Source organism: Rhipicephalus sanguineus, chromosome 6 (assembly GCF_013339695.2).
Source record: "Rhipicephalus sanguineus isolate Rsan-2018 chromosome 6, BIME_Rsan_1.4, whole genome shotgun sequence".
Taxonomy (NCBI): Eukaryota; Metazoa; Arthropoda; class Arachnida; order Ixodida; family Ixodidae; genus Rhipicephalus; species Rhipicephalus sanguineus.
The window spans coordinates 118860044-118884208 of record NC_051181.1 but is presented as its reverse complement, the minus strand read 5'-3'; the positions used below and the strand labels follow the sequence as shown (position 1 = coordinate 118884208).

The following is a 24165-nucleotide window of genomic DNA, read 5'->3' as shown; positions in this document are numbered from 1 at the left end:
TACTTTGACATAATCAAATTTAATTGTTAAATATTGCGGGGTTATTTCGTTTATTTTAAAATTAAATTTTAAAACTTTTTTTTACGTGTACGAAACTGTCGCATTTAGACTTACGAATGCGCGGCTGTTGCTGCTGACAGGCGAAAGTGAAACAAAAAAAGATTAAACGCGCACCGCGCCCGATGTTTCGCGTGCCTCGCTTGTGCCGTTGCCAGCGGCAACAGACAATAACATTTCTCAAGCAAAAATGTGACCGCCGCGGCTGGTACTTCTTCGCTGTCACCTCGCCAGTTCTTGGGCGCACTACGTAAGCAAGGTAACGCGGTCGTGCCTGGTGATTTCCCCCCGCGCACGATGTCTCCTCGTCGTCGCCTCGCGTGCCCAAACGACTTCAAGTGGCCGTAATCGAGCGCGTGTGGGGACCGTGCTAACTTTTCTTTTCTCCGACTTTCTCCCCCCCCCCCCTCCTCTTGATGCATACTTCGTGGGAGGTCAGCCGTTGGCGCAAGCCATGAAGAAGTTCTTCCAGAAGAAAATACTCAAATCCTCCTCCGCCAAGAAGCAGAGCGCGGCTAGCTTGAGTTCGCAGGATGGACACACGGACGAATTCTACGGCTATTCGATCGACCTCGCCAGGACGGACTCGAGTTTCACGAAGCTCCACAAGGCTTGCTGGCTCGGCGACGAAGACAGGGCCCGCTCGGCTGCCAAGAAAGTCGACGTCAGTTTTCAGGACAATGAGAGCAGGTAAGCGGAACGACGTTTTTGAGATCGTTAGTCGCGCGGGCGGTGTGGTTACAACGTGCTCCCGCCCGGTTTTTGCTTTAATGGATGACGGGACGCGCGCGCGCTCTCCAAATTTGGTGCGTCCACGGTCAAGCAACTCCTTCGTGACCGCGGCGAACGACGAAGGTTGTTTGGCACGCTCGTGAACCTCGTGCGAGACCCGCGAGAAAAATGTTTTCGTGGGTGGACGGAAGTCGCTGTGAAGGGGTCACCGCTCCAACCACGGAGTCGCGTGGGTTCGCGCGATGCATTGTAGCCTGGATTCTCCAAAGCCCGCTTCATATCCTCCGCGCGAAAGCGGGGGACGGCGGCGGCTGAATGTTTTCCGACGATACTACGTCGCCTATCTCTGATGCGGGATGGAAGGGTCTTATCACAGGCGGCATCGACTTCGCATCTGCCTTCAGGGGCCTTGCGTTGTGCGTACTATTCTCCAGTTTCTGCGTCCACTGTTTGTTGTAAGTAAACCTTCGGCGCGGCCCGCATCCACCCGTCAACTGTCAAAACGCCAGCTGCGATACTTTTTAAGAGACGTTTCCATTGTGTTATCCTTAGCACAGCCGCTCTCTTGAAGTACGGACGTTGTCCTCGTGTTTAGGTTGGAGGATTGAGCCATCAGTTTACAGTTCTGTTGCGCGGTGGACCAAACGCCCTCATTTGACTTTTATATTTACTTCATGTGAGGCTCTTGGGTGGAGGCGGAGTTGCGCATTGTTTGAACAAGTTCGACAGATTATTGGTCGTGTACGCAAACGCGTGTTTATGTGCTACCGGTAGTCGTCGTGACGCAGCATGGATGAACAGGTTATGAACGTGCAGTCCCAACATGTGTTGACAGCTGTTTTTGCAGGTGTGGAAAGGAAGGTGCAATCGACGCCGCATAATCACATGAGCATTTGGATGTCAGAGGACTCGCCTTACGATTGTGTTCTTTCGTTTCTCATGGGGCTAAATATTCAATAACAGTGCTTCTAGGCTGACAACTGGCAATCGACATTTAAGACGATTAGTCACGCACATCGATTATTAGTTTAATGTTTGATCTCTTTTTCTATGCTGCGTACATTATCTGGGATATATATAGCGTAAAGAAGCTGCACTGTGATCTTTTGCTGCTTGGATACAAAAGCAGCCCCATATTCATGCTGACAAACCTTTGCTTGTCATTTTTTTTGATGCTGGCAAGAAGAAACGAACTTTTGACTTTAATGCAAATCATGGAATTCTTCATGTGTTAACAATTACGTTTAGGGAAATGAAGAAGGGACGGTACCTGCCTCATATATGGCATTCACAGTGAAGTTTCAGTGTATTGATGGCTCTGTTGCCGTCTGTATGAGTTCTTCCTTCTTCAGAGGCAAAAAGGTTAACGCTTTCACAATTAACATTCACTAACTTAATTTTGGAGGAGGTTTGATTCAGTTTTGTCTGCTCACTTCGTCCATTTTTGCTTATCTATTGAGTAACGTAATGCTGCAATACCTGTGTATAATTAGGACATAAAAACATTATTTCAGCAACTGTCACACCAATCAGACTCTTTAGATTGATGAAGTTCACTTTCATGTCTCTTACTTTCAATTATGCGCTGAAAAAACATAGTTTACTAGCGGAGAAATGAGGGCTGGAATTTTCTTGCCTTAACTGTGTTGTGTACAAACAACAGTACATTAGTGGGCCATCACAGATTGCCACAGTGAGGTTTTGCTATTTGTTCTTGTAATTGTTCAGGAATGGTTGTTGAGAATCTATATAAGATCAGCCTTTTATTCTTCGTGAATTATATGTTGTTTTTGTTAAGCAACAAACTATACTACTATTCATTCCTAAGAAGGTACTTCCAGAATTAACTTACTTCAGGTGCGAAAGCTTCAAGGTCGTGTCACCACTTGTCTTCATTTTTTATGCTTCTCTTGCTTCACGACGCAGAGCTCACAGTCGATCAACATGTTATTACAGAAGTGTAACTTATCAAGACCAATCCATCTTGTCACTACACTTGCTAGCACAGTTGACCCTGTTCGGGGCATTGCCACATGTACCGGGTCATATGAAGAGGTTGGAAAAACGGGCGCATGCCCCTGTCCAAAATTTCTGTCTGCCATAGGATGCCGAGCATAAGGCGACACTTGACAACACCTGCCCTGTCCAGCTCGGACTTCAAGTAAGGGAGAGCAACCCCCCTTGAAAATATTTCCTGGCTGTGCCACTACATCTGTATTTCTGAACACTACAATTGCTGCTAGCAAGTGCTATCTGCAGTGCTCACATATTGAAATGTGACAGCATTTTTTTTTAGTATAATGACTGCTATGACCAATAGCTTGTGATCAGCACGTCACGTCACTGCAAATCTGGCCGCTAAAGCTAATGTTGGCTCTGATATAAGTGTTCGAGTAAAAAATTATGGCGATATGATACAAACTGCAGATGCTTGTAATGAAAGTATGTCCATTACTCAGCCCTAAAATTTCATGTTTCAATCCATAAGTACTCTACGCGAAAATGTTTCTTGAAGTACCCTAGCTTACATCTCAAACTCTACACCCAAAATAAAAGTTGTATACTTTTAATGCTTATTTCTCCGACAGAACATTAATCATTAGCTATCCTGTGTCCTTCCTTGCTGCTATAACACTGCATGCCTTCTACTTACAATTCATAAACGGTGTCTGTGGCATAGTATTCATGATAGTAAAGTTCTAAGTGCAGAATATTCAAGAAAATAAATGGATATAATAATAATAATATCTGGGGATTAACGTCCCAAAACCACGATATGATTATGAGAGACGCCGTAGTGGAGGGCTCCGGAAATTTTGACCAGCTGGGGTTCTTTAACGTGCACCTAAATCTAAGTACACGAGCCTCAAACATTTTCACCTCCATCGAAAATGCAGCCGCCGCGGCCGGGATTTGATCCCGCGACCCTCGGGTCAGCAGTCGAGCGCCATAACCACTAGACCACCGTGGCGGGGAAGAAAATAAATGGAATGAAGCCAAATGACATTTATTGTTGTGTGACAAAAATGTAAACTTAGGGCTTGCAGCTGTTTTTAGAATGGGCACAGTTCTTAATTTCCCAAAATTTCATGTGATGTCTTACATTGCATGCCCTTGACCAATACATGATAGTAAGGTCTGGATACCCTGTTGCACTTTGTGCATTGATCGCATTTGGGCATTGCATCTTGCACAAAGGCTTGCCTATGCTCATTCATTACAGTCTTTGACTAATGGAGTTGACTTCCTTCATCTCTTGCCTCTATCAGGACAGTGTTCAATAATATACATCGTCACCTAACACTGGAAGTATAACCAACAGTTTTCTTTTATTATTACACTTCTTAACTGTACCATGTCAGTTCACTATAAATAGTCAGATATTGAGAGTACCAGTGCCTTGACACTTGTGCTGTGCATGTACTGTTGTCCATGTCAGCTGATATGATGGCACTGCAGCCTGGTATCATTACTCTTCTAACTAGTTGCATCATCTTAACTGCAGTACACTCTCAGTAAATGGAAATCTCTTCAGCGGAACTGCTGCTTAAATGGACCAACTGCCTCTGATATGATTGGTTTCGTACCTGAATGTTGTACCCCTGTTTGTCTGAGTAAACGGAACATGTTTTCTGTGCCCCTTCAGGTTCCGTTTAACAAGAGTCTACTTACTCTCCATGTGAGACATATCCATGTGAGACATACTGGGACAATTTGTAATTGGCAAGCCACGACAACAGTGGACTCAGTTGAAAGCAACTGATAAGAGTATGACTTCAAAAATGAAAAGGCGCGAATAATTTTTACTTAATAATGTTGACAAAATATTTTGTGTGCGTTTCTTTTTTCTTTTTTTTTTATTCGAAATAGGAGCCCACTCCACCTGGCAGCTGCAAGGGGTCACGTGACTATCGTGCAGCTTCTGCTGCGTGCGCAGGCCCGTGTCGATGCCTTGGACTCGGAGGGGAAGACTCCGTTGATGAAGGTGCAGTACTGTGCAGTTGTTGAGTGCTGTACTAACCTTACTGCCATGTCTTGGTCAGGCCATCGTACATTTCCTGGTACTGCGCCGTACTGGGCAACGAGTGCTGAAATTCAAATGGACACTAAATTGAAATGCTCAGTTAGTTTAGACTGATGAATTCTTATTTAAGATCTAAATTGTTGTTAGGGTTACCATCAGAGGTTTGTTACTAGAAGTGAAAATGAAGGTCGAAATTTCAGTTTTGAATTTCTCACCGAAGCCACGGCAGATGAACGTAGGTGCGACGTCAGGAATTTCAGTCCTTTTTCATTATTTAGCCATATGGGCTAAATAAATATTTCTTAAGCTTGCCACATTGTCTCTGGCTCCCATTAAACATGATGTAACTTATTTTTACCGATAAAGAATTACACAGATGCTGTCAAAATCCATGACGTTGTGGCGAGTTTGTTCAAGAAATTCAAGACGGCATTGGCACCCGTACTTCCTCTTTCGTGTGCTTGGAACTCTCTAATAACCGTGCTGGTTCTCTCCTGGTTGTTTTCTTTTTCTTTTCCAGGCCGTAGAGGGCCATCATCTAGAAGCTGCTCGGTGTCTGCTGGAGCAGAGGGCTAACCCCGATGTTCCTGACCAAAACCTGGACACGGCACTTCACTTGGCCCTTTCGACGGGACAGGCCGATATGGCTGCACTGCTTGTGCAGTTTGACGCCGATGTCTCAGCAAGGAACAAGGTGCGAGACTCCGTTTATGTTTAAATACAAAAGACATGTCTCAATTCATCACTCGTTATCTCAATAGGTGTAGCTCTTCAGTACAATATTGTTGCACGCAGCTGCCAGAATTCAGCACTTGCATACGAGACTGTGGATTAGTTTTGAGGCTGTTGTGCTGGCATGGTGATAGAGGGAGTGCGTAAAACGCTCATGTGCTTTAGACTTAAGTAAGGGCTATAGAATACTGGGTGATTAAAGTTAGCTTGAAGCCACTACAGAATAATCTGCTGTAAAATTATAACGCAGAAACACCAGTAGAGTTTTAACTTGTTCTCAGCTTTCATGCTTTCCAGTGGTTAATAGTACTGCTTTTCGGGTTTGACGTGTGATATTCGCCTTGCTAGATATATGACTAGTGATATATGACTGAGCACAAGCACGTAGGTTGGACTCCCAGCTGCACTGACTGCATTGTAATAGGGGCAAATGGCAAAAACACTTTTGCTCTTACATTTCCCTCCACATTAAGAAATGCAAGGCAAGTAAAGTCCAGAAATCCAAACTACGGCCTTTCTCACTGACACCATGTTACAGTGTGAGGTTAAACCACATAATTTCGTTTTAAGAGGTGGTATTTTTTCATTAGACAGCAACAGTCGCAATCACTGCTTGTGATTGAATTTCATGAGTGCATCTGCAATGCTCATTTTGCAGGAAGGGATGTCGCCATTGTACTTAGCAGCAGTCCAGCAGCACCTAGATGTGGCTCGCCTTCTTTTAGACCGTGGAGCCCAGGCAAATGCTGGAGACAACAAGAAAAAGTAAGCACCTTACTGCAGCATCGAGCAAGTGTTGTTCACTTGTACAGCAGCTTTCAGAACGTCAAGTGGTGCAGATCTTTGCAATTAGTATATTATTGTTCTGCCTGCACTGATTTTCCAAACCTTCAGGGCCCATTTCACTCTTCACAGAGGCATCAACCTTCTTTTTCTTCCTGATCGTTCGTGTAGCAAAAAAAGAAAGAAAAAATCTCTAAGCATGGTTGTACAAGGTGCCTGTCTTAACTACTTCAACAAGTGTGCTGATTGCTGGCTGTCCCCTTTGTGCAACTACAGAGTAATACAACGATGGTACCTGAGTATCCTCAGTGCTAGAAATGAACATCATAACGACCAGTTTCTTTGATAAAGGTTATGGCTTTCTTCCCTGTGTTTCTTACAAGGTGTGCCTGTTTGGTCGAGTAACATAGTGAGCGATTCTCTCAGATTTTTGTCCATTCTCTTGGATGTATGGACACCTGGCGGTTTGGTAAAAAAAAAAAACGTCACATCCAAGTTTCATGCACTTGTGAAAAGGTGGCAATAAGTATTACCCAAACTGGGGAGTCCAAGGAACACCAAGATGCTTCAGGTGTTCCTGTTTAATCATTGCCACATGTGCACGGCCCCCACCGGCTCAAATCTGGTCAGCATCTCGCGCTGCAACAATCCACGTGGTGTACTTCGAGGTATCAATCAATACGATATGTCTGTATTGGTGTTTACATTTGTTCCAACCAAAACGTTTTGCATAAATAAGCCTGTTAAGCAGCTCCCTGGAATGTGCCGCACTATATGACAGCCCTCCAGTAGGGCATTTCTGTCCAACTTTCTTTTACTGTCTAATGCCATGCCTTGTTCTTCTCCTTCAGAAGTCCATTGATGGTCGCCTCAGAAGCTGGATCTGTGGCTTTGGTTCAGCTGCTTCTCAGTCGAGGGGCCAACGCAAATGCAGTTGACGACGAAGGCCGCACAGCCCTCGACCTTGCCAGGAGAGCTGGCCACGAGGAATGTGCCAAGCTGCTTGCCACAAAAACTAGCAGCGCCCATGGTGGTGAGCATTTGTTATTCTATTGTTCACCGTCACCCGGCCTGCATAGTATATAAAGTTAACACGTACTGTGAGTGTAGTAAATCTTTTTGTTTGCAGTTTTCATGCTGCGCTGAAGCTAGATAGATTTGCTCTCATTTTGATGCCTATCGTGTCTTGCCTTTTTCATACTTACAGTGCTGATAATCATAGGTCGGCAGAAAATGTGGAGCTCACTCAGACTCACTGATGAAATATGTTTAGCACTTAGGACTCACTCGGACTCAATCTCACCAAAATATTACTCACTCGGACTCACTCAGACTCAGAGTCACCGCTTGATATGAGTCTGAGTGAGTCGAATCGTGAGTCCGTTAGCGCATAAAACTGTTTCGCCCATGGTGTCAATGCTCTTTAACACCAATATTTGACATAATCATGCTTTACTTGGCACCTTTTGATCTCGTGCCTTCAACTATGAGTTATCAGTAGTTGCAGTTTAGTAAGGACATTTTTATTGAAAAAGATGACTCACACGAGATACAGTAGAACCCCGCTGTTACGTTCCTCACTGCTGCGTTTTCCCGGCTGTTACGTCGTTTTCCGCCGGTCCCGGCATAGCTCCCATAGGATACAATGTATTGGGAACCCCGCTGTTACGTCGTAACTGTCGGACCGTTCCCGTATGATACGTCGCGAAGTGCGCTCGGAGCTGACCGAGTGACTACCAAAGAGAGCCGCCATGGTGCATTTTCACGCAGCTTGGCCTCGTTTGACCGTAATATTAGCCGCATGAGAGGCGCAAGCAACAGAATCTTTCAATTGATTCAAACAAAAGCATGGCCTTAGAGATTCAAATTGCAAAGATGGCGTCTATGACGTAACTGCTCGCGAAAGCAAGGCCTTCGAGATTGGCATTTACTATTGACAAAAGCATAGCCTTTGAGATTTGTATTGCACAAACATGGCGTGTATGACGTAATTGCTTGCGAAAGCAAGGCCTTCGAGATTGGCATTCACTTCTGCCATCGCGTTGGCGTAGACTCATCATCATCGTTATTTGTCGGAGTGCGGGAGGAGTTCGAGCTGGTTGGAGCTCGCACGGTCGTGCGTGCGGTTCGCGGTCAGACTCGCCGCGCCGGTCGTGATTGCGTGTGCTTAGTACTTTCATGCCTACAGCTGTTGGTGTTAAAAAAATCACATACGTTGATTACATTTCTGTGGATGAGGCCGTCCTAAGCTCCGCGTTTCTATCCATCGACTAGATCGCGGTTGAGCGCGCCAATTTTCGTGCTGCTCGTAAGAATTGAAATAAAATTCTGTACCACTAAATATTTTGCCGTTTTTCCTGTTTTTCGGCTCTTACGTTTCCCGTCTCTTACGTTTATTTCCTACGGTCCCTTCAAAAACGTATCAGCGGGGTTCTACTGTATTTTTATCACAAACTTCCCGTGAAATAGTTTGCGGGGGGGGGAGGGGTCAAGGCACTATCCCCCCTCCACAATTCATGCCTCTGATCAATAAATATTGAGCTGGCGTATGAATGCTAATGCATTCAAGTTTGCATGAGTAGGTAGATGGGAGTATAAACGTGAGCCGACATGAGGCTGATAGTAAAGCCGAAGTTGTGTACATAGGACCATATCTCGGCAAAAATTGTGGAGCTCACTCAGACTCACTCAAGAAATATATTTTGCGCTTAGGGTTCACCAAGCTATCACTCACTCGGACTCACTCAGTCTCTGATCCACGGCTTGATCTGAGTCTGAGTGAGTCGACTCCTGAGTGAGTTTGCCGACCTATGCTGATAATGCAAACTTTATGAATGCCTCCTGTGTGAACTGGAGTTGGTGCCTCAAACGTGAGCGTGAGTGACAGTAGATCATGATTTTGAGCGGTGGTAACTATGAACGTGAGAGACATTGCATTTGAGTCACTTAATGAGTAGGAAGCGTGCAAACTGAGCTTGTAGGTACACATTCATTGTAAAAAACAGCGCGAAAACACAAGGACGGGACAGATGAAGCGCTAGTCCTGTCTCATCTGTTCCGTCCTTGTGTTTTCGTGCTGTTTTTTACTAGTGAGTGGGACCAGAGATGAGAACAATCATGCATGCATGATGGCAAATTGGAATTTGTAAATGAGAATGTGTGTAAATATGAATGCCAAATGTGAAGTCACTAAAGGTGAGTGAGTGTTGGTGAGTATGAGCAGGTGCTTGTGTTCTAATGCCTGTTGCTTTTACCAGGTGAAGCTGAAAGTGCTGACATCGAGTCATGGAAGTCGTCAAGTGACTCTGAAGCCAGCAGGAAAGGGAAGGTAATGAATAGTGCTACTCAAAGGGAATGCTTAAAACATTTGTAGCATCTGCAAATTTGTCGGCTGTCGTCAGGCGTTGCTACTCGAGCTTGACCTTTGCTTTGTGGTCACTGAATGGATTGTGAACTCTGTGGTCACCAAATGCTTGTAAAGCGATGCCCCAGGTTGAAATGTGATGCCAATGTCCGTGTCATCTTCTTTGGTGAGGCTTCAGCTAGCACACGGACATTGGGAATTGCAAATAGGATGACAACCCTAACTGCAAACACTGGCTATTTGGCTGATGGCTTAGCCAACTATCGGACAAAGGTTTCATAAACACGTTGTGGCAAAAAATGAACAAAGGAAATAAGACCTCGGTGCATCATTAAAGCTAACGTCACTATTCTTTGAGAGAAAAAAGAAAAGTTATCACTAGAAGGGTGCCGCCACAAGACGCTGTGACATTGTGAACTTTTCCTTGAGAGATCAGTTTGTCCACCTGCGCAGTGCACAAAATTGGCAAGTCACACAACTAAATGAACTGTGTACTTCCATACATTTTTGTGCTATTCAAGAGATTGAATCACTCGGGTGTTCCCTCTGGCAAGATTTTGAAGAGCTTTGCAATTTGTGCCCTTATAGGTTTTACTGTTAGCCACTTTAATGGAATGCTGTTGATGGTTGTGCCTGATAGAAGCTTGAATTTCTCGTGTCTCTTTTTTTTTAGAGGTTACCATACAACATTGTCATTCCTTCACCCTCACACCTGTCACCTCAGCATTCGATTACCGGTGAGCATAACCTTTTTTTATGTGTTCTTTGTTTTCTTCATATTCTGAGGTGTACTGTATAGGACTCATTGGTTTGCCTTGCTACTTAGTGTACCGAAAATGCGGCGGTTGAGCAGCTCTGCTCTAACGGCACCAAGTATTTGTCAAGAGCAATTCTTCATGCCATTCTACAGTGACTGAAGGATTTTTTTTTCAACATTTTCCTGCTGTACTTTACAGGCCACTCACCGAGCCCAAACCATCTCGGCATCAAAGAGCACCCCAAGCCTTACGTCTCGTCAGTCGTGATTAATTCCAGCATGCCGCAGAAATCGGCGACCAATGGGGAGCCGACGGGGACCCAAGTCGGTGCTACGAAAAGTCACGGGTTGGAAAGAGACGGAGAGAAAAACGGGAACATCATTACCATACCCATGAAGGAAGCGACACCGAAAAAGACGCCGACCAAGCCCCACTTCGAAGAGAACGACATTCCCAGTTGGATGGAGGGCGACGTCTCGTTCGACGAATCGGAGGGAGACGCCAAGGCCACGTCGCTGTACGTTCCGTCGTCGGTTTCGCAGCAGAAGCGCAACTCCAAGGCCGAGCCCGAACTTCACAAGTCTGTGGAGGTTTTGCTCGCGTATGACGGTCAGCAACTGAGAAAAAACACGGGCATGGAGCCCGACGAAACACTCGTCAAGGAACTGCTGGAAGAGGTGCCCGAGCCTTCGAAGGCACCTGCCGCCGACAAGTTGTCCGTGCCCTCCGACAGTGACTGGGATTCGACGGAGGAAGTTGAGGACCTCCCTCCAAACAAGGTTTTTTATTTAGCATGTCCATATTCAGAAAATTTGCTTTGTGTAATGTTAATTGGTTTAAAGGGGTCATGAACCACTTTTCCAAGTAATGATCTAATGACCTTAGTATCGGAGTTTACTGCCTCCCGAATCGATTGCCGCAAAAATTTCTCGAATCTGCAAGAATCAGCGGAGTTACGGGGGTTTGGCGCACGCTCTCAGCGCTTTCTCTCTTTTCTCGTGCCGACGAGCGCACTGAAGCTAGACAGGGAGGGATGGCACGGGGGTGAGAAGTTACGTCAGCGCGAATCATGAAACGCGATCACTCTCCCGCTGTGATTCGCACGCGCGAGTGCGGCTACCGTGTAAAGTGAGCAGACTGAGGAGTGCGGCGCGGGCAAGTGGTGGCACCCCGTGGCAAGAAGCGCATCTCATCCGGCTATCTGCCAATAAGCATGCTATGTCTCCGCGACGTCAACATGCAGACGCCCCGCCCACCGACGAGAGTGAGAACCGGCCTCTGTTTGAAAAGAGGGCACCTGAGGAAACGGCAACTTCGCGCTCCGCTTATGGCCTTTACGCGGCGCGCACGACTGTAATATTTTGCAGAGCAGTTCATAGCAGTGTCAGCTTTCCGCAGGTTGTGTTTTTTCAACAAGCCCAAGGGGTGCTTCATGACCCCTTTAACCGACTGAGTAGAGAGGCACATGAGGTGTATGTTATTGAAAAATTAGTCTTCACCCTTTTTTGCTTAATTTAGTGTGGACGCGTATAAGAGCCATAGTCCTTCATGCCTAATTTATCGTAGATGCACATAGGAGCCGTAGCTATTTGGGCATAATTTACTATAGGCTTGTGTGAGGGCCGCATCTATACTATAAGGGCTGCACCGATCTTGGCAGCCCGAAACTGTAGAAAAATATCCAGCCAAGAACAAAAATTGAGGCGGAGAAATTGCAACCGACAAATTCCAGGTAATTCTTACTAGCCTTAAAGTAACAGTGATACCCAATGCTATGGATGGCACTGAAGAATGTGCTAGCGAACAGAGCGTAGGAAGTGGTGACAGCGATGAAGAAGACAAGTAGTCAGTAGCACAGCTTGCACAAATTAATGAACATATTCATTGCCAAAAAGGGTAGGGTTTGCTTTTGCAATTATGTGTGACTGCAGGATAGGCAGATTGTGGTGCATTTCATACTCAATTGGAAAGAGTTAAACCAAATGGTCCTGTCCATCGTAACAGCCATACTGTGTTTAAGGGGAGACGTGGCACTTTAAAATTTTTTTTAACACGAAAGTGTTTTATGCCGGGGTCCACCAAGTACTTCCGTCACGGTTATGACGTTGATAAAATGGACGCCAACGGGTGAGAAAGAAAAAAACTAAGAAAAAGATCCGCTCCTGGGAATCGAACCCACAACCTTGCGGCCGCAACGGTAAGCGCCCGACACTCAACCGACTAAGCCAACTCGGCAGATAACGGATACTCCACGAATGTGCCTTATATCTTTCACACATCCTCTTTCGCACGGTGCTCTCTGTTGGCGGTGTAGGTAGGCGGGGTTGTGAGCACTTGGACACCAATGTTGTGCTTATCCTAACAGCAGATGAAGCTGTTCATATGAATGATTACATTCATTTACAGCATTTTTACATGTTCATGCATTTGTAGATGAACCCAGAGAATCGAAACATGAAAGGAAGTGGTGACAAAAAAATGGCATTTGCATTTGTATTTTTCTCATCAGGTGATGGAAGGCACATTGGGACGTCTAGACACACTTCAAGGAACCGAAGAAATTTGGGAAAGGAATCCGAGCGTCCCCGTAAATGCAGATGAGGCTGTGAAGGCGAGCTTGCCAAGTGGCTCCCCTCCAACAGCAGCTCCGCGCAAGTCGTCTACTAGCCCTCAGCGCAAGCATTCAATCGAGCAGCACCAGCCACGTGCAGACGGTAAGGAGAGCAGCATACTGTTAGTGCAGTGCTTTTGTTGTGCGAAACTTCAAAAAGTTAGACACCTATGTCTCCTTACCTGCGTTGAATGCGAAAGCACAATGTGTCTGAATGTGACGATTATATCGACGTCCATGCTGTTTTCAGGGCCATTTTGCATGGCATTATGGCATGACATCACATGGTTACATCATCGATAATGCCATCACTTTGTTGTGTAATGATGCCATTGTGACATCGTCACTTAGTCACATAAGGTTTCTTGATTTAGATGGTAACCCCATTCACTGGACAGACACCAGATATTTCACTTTATGGGGCATATAACACTTCCACATTGATATGAGAGATCACATCTGAGCATATGTCCCATTAACGTTCCCCTTCACTTTTTTCGGTGATGCAATGAAGTTTCGGTATCAATTTGAAGGTGTCCAGGCAGTTCCATCTGTTCCACTTCAACGTTCGCTGAGGTGTCATTAGGCCAATTTTATGTGTCATTGTCTTGACTTCAACCCTTCTAAGGTTGTATTGAAAACCAATTTTTTATACCACTATTTTAATGTCCACGACACAAGTGCCTAAAGAAATTTACAAAACAAGCTCTACATCATTAATATACAGTTATTATAGTTGGTTATAGTTACACAGCACTATGGTATTCTTTTGTCTTGTACTGTACGTATATTTTTTAGCCATCCTACATCATTTTCAGCTACTCCGTACAAAACACAGTTGACGGTGAGAAATAATTGGTTGAATCGATCAGGTTAAGATTAAGTCATAGGATGGCACCTGGCAAGGCACATTAAGATTAATTAAGGCACGTTAATTAACTGCAGGGTTTTTACAAAGGGGCCTTTGTCTTTCCTAAATAGGCTGACAGTGATGTCACTTACGGTGGGTTCTTGCTTTTGCAGATGTCATTACGCCACAGAGGCCTCCCCGGTTGAGCAAGAACCGGCTCCGCAGTTCTTGGAGCTCCTCGTCATCTTCAGCACCGCCATCAAGGGCGAGTCCACTGGTCATTGGCGGTTCCAGGCGTCCCAGCCTGCTAAGGGACAGTAATAGTCGACCCGAGAGTGTGTCGCCAAGACCCCCCGACGATCCGGGCGGCAGCTACGGAGGCTCACGGGTCGTTCGCAAGAGATCAAATGCATCAAGCCGGTCGACAAAAAGCTCTATCGCAGACAGGCATGAAGTGACGACAAGGTACGTATGCCTTCTCTGGTGGCAAACCCATTTGTTATGGAATTTAGCTGCTAAGTAGTACATTGTGGAAGCTATATCATGCTGAACATGCTTATAAAACAGTGCATCTACATCTTGACATCTACAAATTCTTAAAACTTATATTATGGTATGTCCTAAGATTTTACGAAAGCATGCTGACTTTATTGAAAAATGAATTCTGTTTGCATAAATGTCTTCAAGGTATTGAAAAATAGGCAGTGTAAAACCACAGTAAAATGCATTAAAAAATGAAGTTATAATGCTAACCTGAGCTGGTCTTTCTTCGCTACCAAGGTCTGTATGTTAGTCGTCGATTTATCATAAGTTAGCTTTTTTTTTAATCTTCTTCTTACTCTGTGAGATAACTGAGATAAGACAACATATTAATGTATGCGTGTGCTTCTGAATAAATTTTTTAAAAGCCATCGTTAGTTATGTCTTCCCTTTTCTTCATACACATATTTATTTTGCACGGCTTATCAGTCACGAAACAGGTTTACCAACCCACTCAACTTGCCTCTCTTGCCTGCAAAAGTTTTACAAAATTTAACTTAACAGGCAGGTGCATGTGCGCAGTCTCTTGTGTCACGGAGGTCACTAGCAACTTGATGCTTCCTGTTATAGTTGGCTTAAGATTGACTCTCATGCACACTTACACAAAGCATTGTCTTTCGATTCTTGACAGGCACGTTGTGGAACTGACTGCACTCCCCACAACTGAACTAGGCGACCTGGTCACAACACTACAGAGGGAGGTTAGCTCAACACGGTAAGCTGTTCCGCGTGCAATTCGCAGATTCCAGCCCTTAGTGACTGATGTACTTTTGCGTTTCATTATTCTCAAGAAAGCTGTACTAACCATGCATGGTTGAATGTGTTGTGTTGCTGTGTGGGTGCATGCCATTGCAGCTTCGCTTCAAGGTTGCACGGGTTGACATACTAACTACGATGGTACTACACTCAAACCTCGATATAACGAACTCGGATATAACGAATTATCGGTTATAACGAAGTAAATGAAGAATAGTCTTGTCGTAGATACAGTGTTGCAAACAAACGTTTATAACGAATTTTCGGATATAACGAAGTTATTTTTGTGGCAGATGTGACTTTGTTATAATGAGGCTTGAGTGTAATTTCATTCATTGTTGGTAACTTGATGAGAAAGCTGCTAAATTTGGGAATTTTCACTCACTTTAGCAACACCTTTGCTTCTTTTCTTTGCAGTCTTAGCAACATTACTGATGTATGTAGCTATTCGATTGCGTCGGCAAGATTTAATGAGGATCTTTGGCTGAGTTCAGTGCCTCAATTCAGGTGTATCCCAAGGTGGATAATATCGTCTGCAACACTATTTGTTGTTGTTTCTAAAGACTTAATTTACAGCTTTTTAGTGACACATTAAAAAAGTAGGGGTGTGCGAATATTCGAAATTTCAAATATTTTTCTAATACTGTTTGCTATTCAATTCGATTCGCACTGAAATTTTACTATTCGAACAATTCGAACTTCCCACAGGCAGATACAATCAACGTCCGATTGAAAGTGACCCCTTCAAATTTTCAATATGCTTCACCTCATTACACTTTTGTATTGCGGCAAAGCTGCCTTTCAAGCTTCGTTACGGTCGAACTTAGCCAAGACACAGTCAACATAAGATTGGAAGTGGTCCCTACCGTTTCAATATGCTTCACCTCATCACACCCCCATATTGCGGCAAAGCTGCCTTTCAAGCTCCGCTACGGTCGCAAATGTATTAACTCAAGAAAACGCTAATTCCAACATGGAGATGAAAGATGTGGCAAAGGTGGTGGCTCAGTTAATGCTGTTTTAGACCTGAAATTTGGGCAGGAAGTCCGAAAAATCGGACGCCGAAGCTTTTTAGCATCCAAAATTTAGATGTTCTTATGTATCGACGTCTACGAGGCAGATTTGGAACTCCTGACTTCAAGAGAGCACATCCTTGTCCACCACATCAGTTGGGCTTGCACAGAAGTTGAAAGAGGAGGAGAGGCTGAGGAAATGGCATCTTTGCCTATCACATGTAAAGTGTTGTCGGCAACACTTTGGTTGCACCAAATCGTACATAAATACAATTCGGCCTCTACATTGCCTCATTCTTGCTAAGACAACTATGAAACGCCACCCCACCAGCGCTTCATCTAACTAGCAAAAAGAAACACTTCAGTGATGCTACCGCTGCGCCAATTGCGCCAGACTGCGCCAAAGTGCCCTGGCTGCTACAACCTGCTACATTTCCTCAAAATTTGGCGATTCTGCGCCAAGCCTGTGCCAAAGGGGTGTACTCCAACTTTCAGAAATGAAACTAACTACATGAATGTAGTTAGTTTCAGCGCGATGTACGTCCGCGTACATCGTGCTGTACGCGGACGTACGCGGACGTTCTCCATGAGAGTGATGAAAATGGAGACAAAATATCAATATGGTGTTGTCAAGCGGACGAAGGAACTGCGTTTTGTGTTCTTTTTTAAATCAAAGCATCAACTGTAGGCAACATGGCGTAGCAGCAGTCAAGAGACATGCAGCCATGAAACGGCACATTGATGCTACCATTCGTCATTGAGACACTTCAGGTGGGCTGCAGCGGCCGAAAACGATCCAGCCGACATTGGAATTCGGCAGTCCATGGAACGTTTTGCAGTGTGACCGCGTGACAAACGCAGAAACTCTGTTTGTGCTTGGCATGACTCTCAAGGCTATCCCATACACGTGGGCCGACACAGCAACTGCCTTGTTTTCCAAGTTATTTGGAGATTCCGAAACAGCGAAGCAGTTTAGTTGTAAGAGGTTCAAGGCATCCTACATAGTTAGTGATGGCCTCGGGCCGTATTTCAAGAAACTTGTGCTTGACGAGCTGAACAAGCCGGATGTGGTTTTTTCTGTTAGCATTGATGAGACCCCTCTTCTTGAACAGAGGTGCCAACAACTTGATGTTGTAGTTAGGCATTTATCCAACAAAATGCAGCACGTTGTGGAACACCTACAGTCTTTCCGGCTGGGCTCCGCGACTTCGGAAATTTTGGCTAATGAAGTGCGGAGAGCAATGATGGACCTGCTGCAGAAAAATGTCATTTGCTTTTCTACGGATGGCCCTAATGCAATGAAAAGCTTCAGAAAAAAGATGCAGGAAGCATACCCTGACATCATAGATGTAGGAGAGTGCTGCTTGCACAAAGTGCACAACTCATTTGCCCGCGGCTTGAGTGCCATTGGCTCGGATGTCGACGCTGCTGTGGTTGATGTTTATTACTTTTTTATGAATTCTTCGGCTCAAAATGAATTGTTCAAGGCAGAGCCCCTGCTCCAAAAGCTAGTTTTGCTGCTCCAAAACGCAATTTTGCCTGCTCCAAAAGCTGCTCCAAAGTGGCCTAAGCCAGTAGCATCACTGACACTTTCATGTTGCTATCTCATAAGAATATGCTTAGGAATCCTCTCCAACCTTTTTTTCTGCAATTTCACTTCGAAGTATTAGAAAAATATTGAAGGAATATTCGAGAAATATATTCGAAAAATATTCGATTCGATTCGCACTCACACTTCAATATTCGAATTCTCTTCGCACCCAAAATATTGCTATTCGCACAGCTCTTTAAAAGTACTTTCTTGGCAGCACATTCTCTGGAAATACAAGACCAGTTTTTAAAATTGGGGGCTTCTTTTCTCTCTCACATAAGAACTGTTGCCTCTCCAATGCATTACCTGATATTTAGGGGAAATTTAGGAACAGTTATGACAACAAAATAAAATGCCAAGTAAATCTTCATTGTCATTATGATCTCATCATTAAGTGACCTTTAAAAAGAGGCGGGTAGGTATGGACTGTGACCTGGCAACCTTGTTCATAAAATGAAGTTACCAACACCAGTTTTACCATAGTAAAAGATGTTTTGGCCACTACTTTCACACAGAAGTCACTTGTTTTTGCTTTCACACTGCACATCAGATCACCTAGAGCGGACAGTCACGAGGCAGCACTAATTGCGGCTAGACACATAAGCCGAGCAGATCTGTACGACTGTTCCCAGTGAAAGCATGTGCGTTATTGTGCAGTAAGTATTATGTGGGTGTATATGTAAAAATATTACTTTGTCAGGCTGACTGTGCTGTAAGCCTGTATCATTTCACTTTCGATTGATAGTTACGTATCAGGCATCTGTATAAAGGACACAGTGCTCAGAGGGTCCTTCCATGTTTTTATTCTCGATGGCCGACAGGGCTGAGCTGGATGAAGAGATCCAACATCGAAAGGAGGCAGATTTGTTTGCCAGAGAGCTGCAGCTGCAGCTTGCTAAGAGGGAGCAAGCCATTTTGAGGTGGGGCAATACAGTAGTTTAGAACAGCTGAGCACCCATTCGTAGCTTTGCCATGCACTTGTGAGGTCTCATATTTATGTGACTGCCTTTAAAATGCGTATGCAATGCCCAGCAGTAAGAATGCACAAGTGTGTCACTCGGCAGTAGTATGTGTGTTTTCAGAAATTTACACTTGAAACAAATAATGTTGTATACATCGATGATGTGAGCAAATCCACACGGCATCTTCACTGCTAGCTGGTGCTGGCCAAACGTTCTAAGGTTAGCAAACAGCAAAAAAAGTAAATAAAAGCAACTCCATTCGCTTGATTCATGTGCCATGAATTTGCCTGCAACAAACACTACAGCCCTCATAGCTTTGCCACACAGACGTCTCAAAGACCATGTTAGCGGCACCACCCATTCAAAGGACTACTATATGTACGCATTTGCAGTCCTAAATGTCTTGTAGCACAATTTTAAGGGTGAATTTAATTGTGGAACCACTTAAATTTGTTTAGAATTTGAAACATAAATATTTTGCACATCGCTACTCTGAATCGCTAACATCTGCTCATGGTTTGCATGTTAGTCTTGAACCTCACGAGGCACTTAGGGCTCCTAACACTCTCAGCAAGTACCATTGTAACTCATATGGAGGTGGATATCTGTGAAACTGACTCTGCAGACTACGTTGAGGGCACTTTGGGTTTCACTGCATGGCTTTTTGGGTAAACTGGAACCATGCTATTCGAAACTACTACCCCATAAGCAAACGTGTGTTGTGACATATATATGATGCATATGTGTCACAGTGGTGCCATAATAGTGTCAGTTCATTATTGTTGGTAGTTCTGCATTACAGGTTTTTTTTTTTGCTTTTGTATTAGCTAAAGAAATGTTTCATTTGGTATGTAGTCGGCACTATTGTCATATTTGCTTTAATTGCCACATGCTGAACATAAAGCAACTATCTGAAGTTGAAGGCTGTGACTTAAAGATAGTATGTGGTTTGTTCAAAAACAATACTGCCTCTGCAATGCATGAGTTTTTACTGCTGTGCCTGACTAAAATCTCATTTCTAGATGAGAATCGGCAGCATAATAAAAGCCTAGATCAGGCCTCTGTGTTGTTTCTTTCCAACAAAAAAAAAAATTTAAGGAAGTGAAGACAAGGTCTTGCTCATTGCTGATCTGCTTGGCTGGGACAACTTACAATCTCACGATGCCACTTTCAGTCTGACAATGTTAAAACTTGCTTTTCATCCAACAGAGATTTTGAAACCAAGGATGCCATTGACAGCAAACTAGCTGATCTGGAGCAGGAACTGAAAAGTGCGAAAGTGCTCATCAAAGATGTGAGTAAGAGTCCGATAAAACCTGCCTGCCGTACTCTTCACCGTCTCTCCTTACTCATTCAAGTTCTTGGTGTTTCTCCTAAGAATGCTCAAACAAAATGCAAAGTAAACTGTGTACATACCTATGCAAAAAGATGCTAATGGAATGCTACCATGTGCATTATAAATTGCATTATATTCAACAGGGCATGTTATATAATACACTGATGGGAACATCTTTCCCTGTAGTTCTCTGGACTTCCAGTGCAAGGAAAGGCCGGTTCAGGAATATGAATCATGCTTGTGTGTTAGATAGGGACGCAAAGTAGTCACTGGATGAAGTTTACCTTCTTCAGGCAAATTTCATGCAGCACAGACCGATCCAAACAGAGTGATTTCATAATGATTTGCAAGCAAAGGAGAAATTCAAAGAAATAGTGCATGTTTTAGAAATTGCAGGGCATTCGAATAATTAAGTCACATTGAACAGGGAAATAGCTTTGGTATGTCTGACACTCCACGTTAAGCTCACATGCTGATATTGGCGCAAACAGAGACAACAATATGATTTGACCTACGTGAAACGAGCATGCGTTTGACACATCTGATGAACTAGTAAAGGGTCTACTGTCCGTATTAATAGCCTGCTAAAGTCTTGCCATGCCACTATATGGTATGTGAGCAGTTGTAACTTTTTAAGAATGCTTTGCACCCTCATTAGTACACAGCCACGTAATTAGTGTGATCACTTGTAATTAGCCTGCTGGCACCTGGCCAACGAAGCGAAAGTTTATGGCCAATATTCTATTTTAATTTGCTTTTGCCAATGTGTTCCATTTAACAGGAGTTCCGTTTACTGAGAGAGAAGCAGGGCTGCAGAATTCAAGCATGAAACCAATCATACCACATGCAGTTGTTCTATTTAAGCAGCAATTCCGTTTAAGAGATTTTCGTTTACTGAGAGTCAACTGTACTTCAATACATAGTGCCTTGAGCTCTGAGCAAACCAATATTGTTTCAGATTTTGCATCTTCGGTTCCATTGTGGTAGCAGTATAGACCACACCTTCCTGGTACTCTATATCATAGCAATAATTGAAGTAAGGCGTGACCATTGGAATTTACTTTGTTGTAGCCAATATAAATCGTAATATCCATGTTTGTTATATCATGCGCCTACTGCAGCTTGCAGCATGAGTTAACGTAAACTAGCCATTCTTTTTTTTTCTTTTTTTTAATCAGAGGAGCAATTCAGGGATACCATACAGCATATTTTGTAAGGATAAGAGACACATAATAAAAACAAAACAGCTGGAGTCCCCTTGAGCTTCGCCTCAAGAGTAAAACATGATTGCATAATCGAACCCCGTTTGCAGTGCCTTCTGAATTGCTAGCCTTGTTTCGCTTCTCGGTAGACACCTCAAACGTGCCACAGGGGAAGGCTCGTCTGTGCGTGTAACATTGGCCATTTCAAACTATCCTAGAATGCCTACTGCAGGTACAGTTGCGAAGTGCCCACTACGCTATAATTCTTCCTTTTGCGAATTGGCAAGGTACTCACTATGCGTTCGTAAGGCAACATGCTCACCCGCTTAGCTGCACATTTTGATGATGCTTTTGCCGATGACGATGATTAATTATGCCTGAGTGCTGTGTAATGGGAGAGCCTTTAAAGCACCCACTCGCATGCTTTGACACATGGTGCGATTCCATGCCTCTTCCACGCAATATTATGTGCATTAAGGAGACTCCTCTTTCTAGTATATGAAATTTGTAGAAGGTTTTTTTTTTCTGTAATAGCTTCAAGCACCGGCATGGTTCCGTGGTAGAACACCTGCTTGCCATGCAGAAGGCTGTGTTTGATTCCCACTTGAACCGAAAATATTTATTTATTTATTTATTTATTTATTTATTTATTTATTTATTTATTTATTTGAATCTATCTCGAATTTTCGCTCACAACCTATGACGTCAACAGGGGTATTTCTGCGAAATTAGCTCTTTAACGCTATCGTGTTAAAATCGTATTTCTTATGATTACTAAATCATTGAATGCTGTGACAATTGGTCCACACAGTCTTAGTTAGTGCACAAGAAAAAACTGTTCCTCTGTATGCATTATGGAATGTGCACGTTCATTACCGAACGTGCATATTTGACAGTTATGGCGTTACCAATGTTATAATAATTCATGTGTAACACGGCATAAGCTACTGTATAGCACTAGCATAGCTTTCCTGGGAGTTTCTTGAGAATCCCAAGCAGATTTCTCCTGTACGTACTGACATTCTTTACTCTTTTACAACAAAATGCTTGTACGAAAAGAGGGCTAGAAGCATGCCTGATTTACACGAGGGCCCTATAGATGTTTCTGTAAAAATTCTTAGCCATGTATGCATATTTAACTCCGAGTAAATCTGCTTAAAGAAATTATAAGTTTGCTTTGTAACATCGGACATTTCTGGGAAAGAGAAAAAGAAACCTAGTGCCCTGATACTTAGTGTGATGATACTATTAGTATTTCAGAACGCTGTAATCGTACATCTTCAGCAGTACCAATATTGTGCCACATTCATTGCTTGAGGATGTACATTTTAGGCACTTCATTGATCTGTATGACTCTATATTCTTCTTCCTTTTCTGTGCAATGGCAGCTTCACCATGAGATTGAGTTTCTACAAAAACAGCTGAACTCGTACAAGGAATCGGCCGACTTATACAAAGATGCGAGTGAGAAGCAAGAGGCACTGTTTAAGGTGAGCGTTGAGGAAGACAGGTTGTTTTTTCTGTTTTGATGTTGTCTTTTCTTGCATGTGTTTGTGTGTCTGCAAAGCGATTTTATGTCACACCTGGATGACGGTAATGCGAGTTTTTCCACAGTATTATTGTTCTCAGAAAGCACCTTTTTAATGGTGTAAGCATTAGATCCCAAATATAATGAGCTCCTTTTTTTTCTCTCTCTCCTAGACAATTTCGTTTCTGAGTATGCAGCAGCAACGTTGGTCACCAGGCAGCTAAGCTGTTTTGGAAAAACCAGTCTCTTCATAGCAGGATGCACTTATCTGCGAACAGTTAGAGTACGACTTCCCATCCTAGACCTAAGGTCCACAGAGGAACAAGTTTATTAGTCCCAACTGTGCAACATCTGCTAATGTTATATCTCTTGTTTGCATGTAATGTTCTCTGCATTGCATGGAGGCATGTTTGTAGCATGTGTGCTGAACTTTTGTGGCATGTGCGGCCGATTCTTATGAATTACTAAGAATGATAAGGTTTCGGCATGTAGAAATTTTTCAGTGTTCTTAGTTGGACTTACATACTTGGGTAGGTAGTGCAAAGAACATGGGTGACGATGTGGTTTTCTTATCTTTGCTGAGTGATAAATAGGTGCGGATTCTGAGACTAACCTTTAGTTTGAAGTTAGCGTTCGTCTCGTGTCTCTGTTCATCGCTTGTGTCTTCACTTTTTTCGCTACCTGCTGAAGTATGCAGTCTTATAACTCGCCCAGATTTCGGTTCTTATAAGCTTAGTTTGACATTGTGTCGAGCAGTGTCATTCGGAGATAATGTCATATTCGTATGATCCTAGAACAGTTTTAAGAATTGTGTTACTTGTACAGCAAACGTCTGTTGTATTACAAAGCGGTTTGTTGTAAGCAGGCACGTCTAGACAAGTTGTATGGTGGACTGTTTCATCGACATCCATGTTTGCAGGAAATTGTCAGTGAAAAGGAGAAACAGTGGGCTGAAGAACGTGAGAAGCTTCTGCTAAAGATCAACGAAAAAGACGTTCATTCATTGACTGCACAAACGACTGCTGAGGTGTGTGCTCCAAGCATTAGTCAATTTGCAAACGGTGAAACTTGTATTGTCCGACATTTATGGTAACATTATTATTATTTCTGAAAGCAGCGTTATTCCGGGGCACCATTCTGCCAATGTGCCACGTAGTAGATCGTCAGAGGTTATTGTAGCTCTCACTCGGAAATACTGTTATATGTGCTTTTTTTGTGTGTGCTAGCTTCTTTGCAAGTGTGACTGTTTGTTCACTAACCTTGTGTAACTGCGGCTTTGTGCTAACAGCAAGCATGTAGTGTTCTAGATTCATCGCATGTGTTAAT

General features: G+C 43.6%; 1 protein-coding gene across 1 annotated transcript in view; it reads left to right on the top strand.

Annotated features, from left to right (window-relative positions):
* The first annotated feature begins 141 nt into the window (after positions 1 to 141).
* Positions 142 to 24165, top strand: part of LOC119396264 (ankycorbin) — a 37617-nt gene continuing 13593 nt past the window's right edge. The window contains exons 1-15 of the mRNA XM_049417025.1: positions 142 to 747; positions 4660 to 4774; positions 5334 to 5507; positions 6204 to 6310; positions 7180 to 7361; positions 9586 to 9656; positions 10366 to 10429; positions 10649 to 11229; positions 12960 to 13164; positions 14085 to 14376; positions 15083 to 15166; positions 18633 to 18731; positions 19983 to 20067; positions 22700 to 22801; positions 23759 to 23866. Of these exons, the coding sequence (XP_049272982.1) occupies positions 512 to 747; positions 4660 to 4774; positions 5334 to 5507; positions 6204 to 6310; positions 7180 to 7361; positions 9586 to 9656; positions 10366 to 10429; positions 10649 to 11229; positions 12960 to 13164; positions 14085 to 14376; positions 15083 to 15166; positions 18633 to 18731; positions 19983 to 20067; positions 22700 to 22801; positions 23759 to 23866 (2505 nt within the window). The 5' untranslated portion in view covers positions 142 to 511. The remainder of the gene's footprint in view (positions 748 to 4659; positions 4775 to 5333; positions 5508 to 6203; positions 6311 to 7179; positions 7362 to 9585; positions 9657 to 10365; positions 10430 to 10648; positions 11230 to 12959; positions 13165 to 14084; positions 14377 to 15082; positions 15167 to 18632; positions 18732 to 19982; positions 20068 to 22699; positions 22802 to 23758; positions 23867 to 24165) is intronic.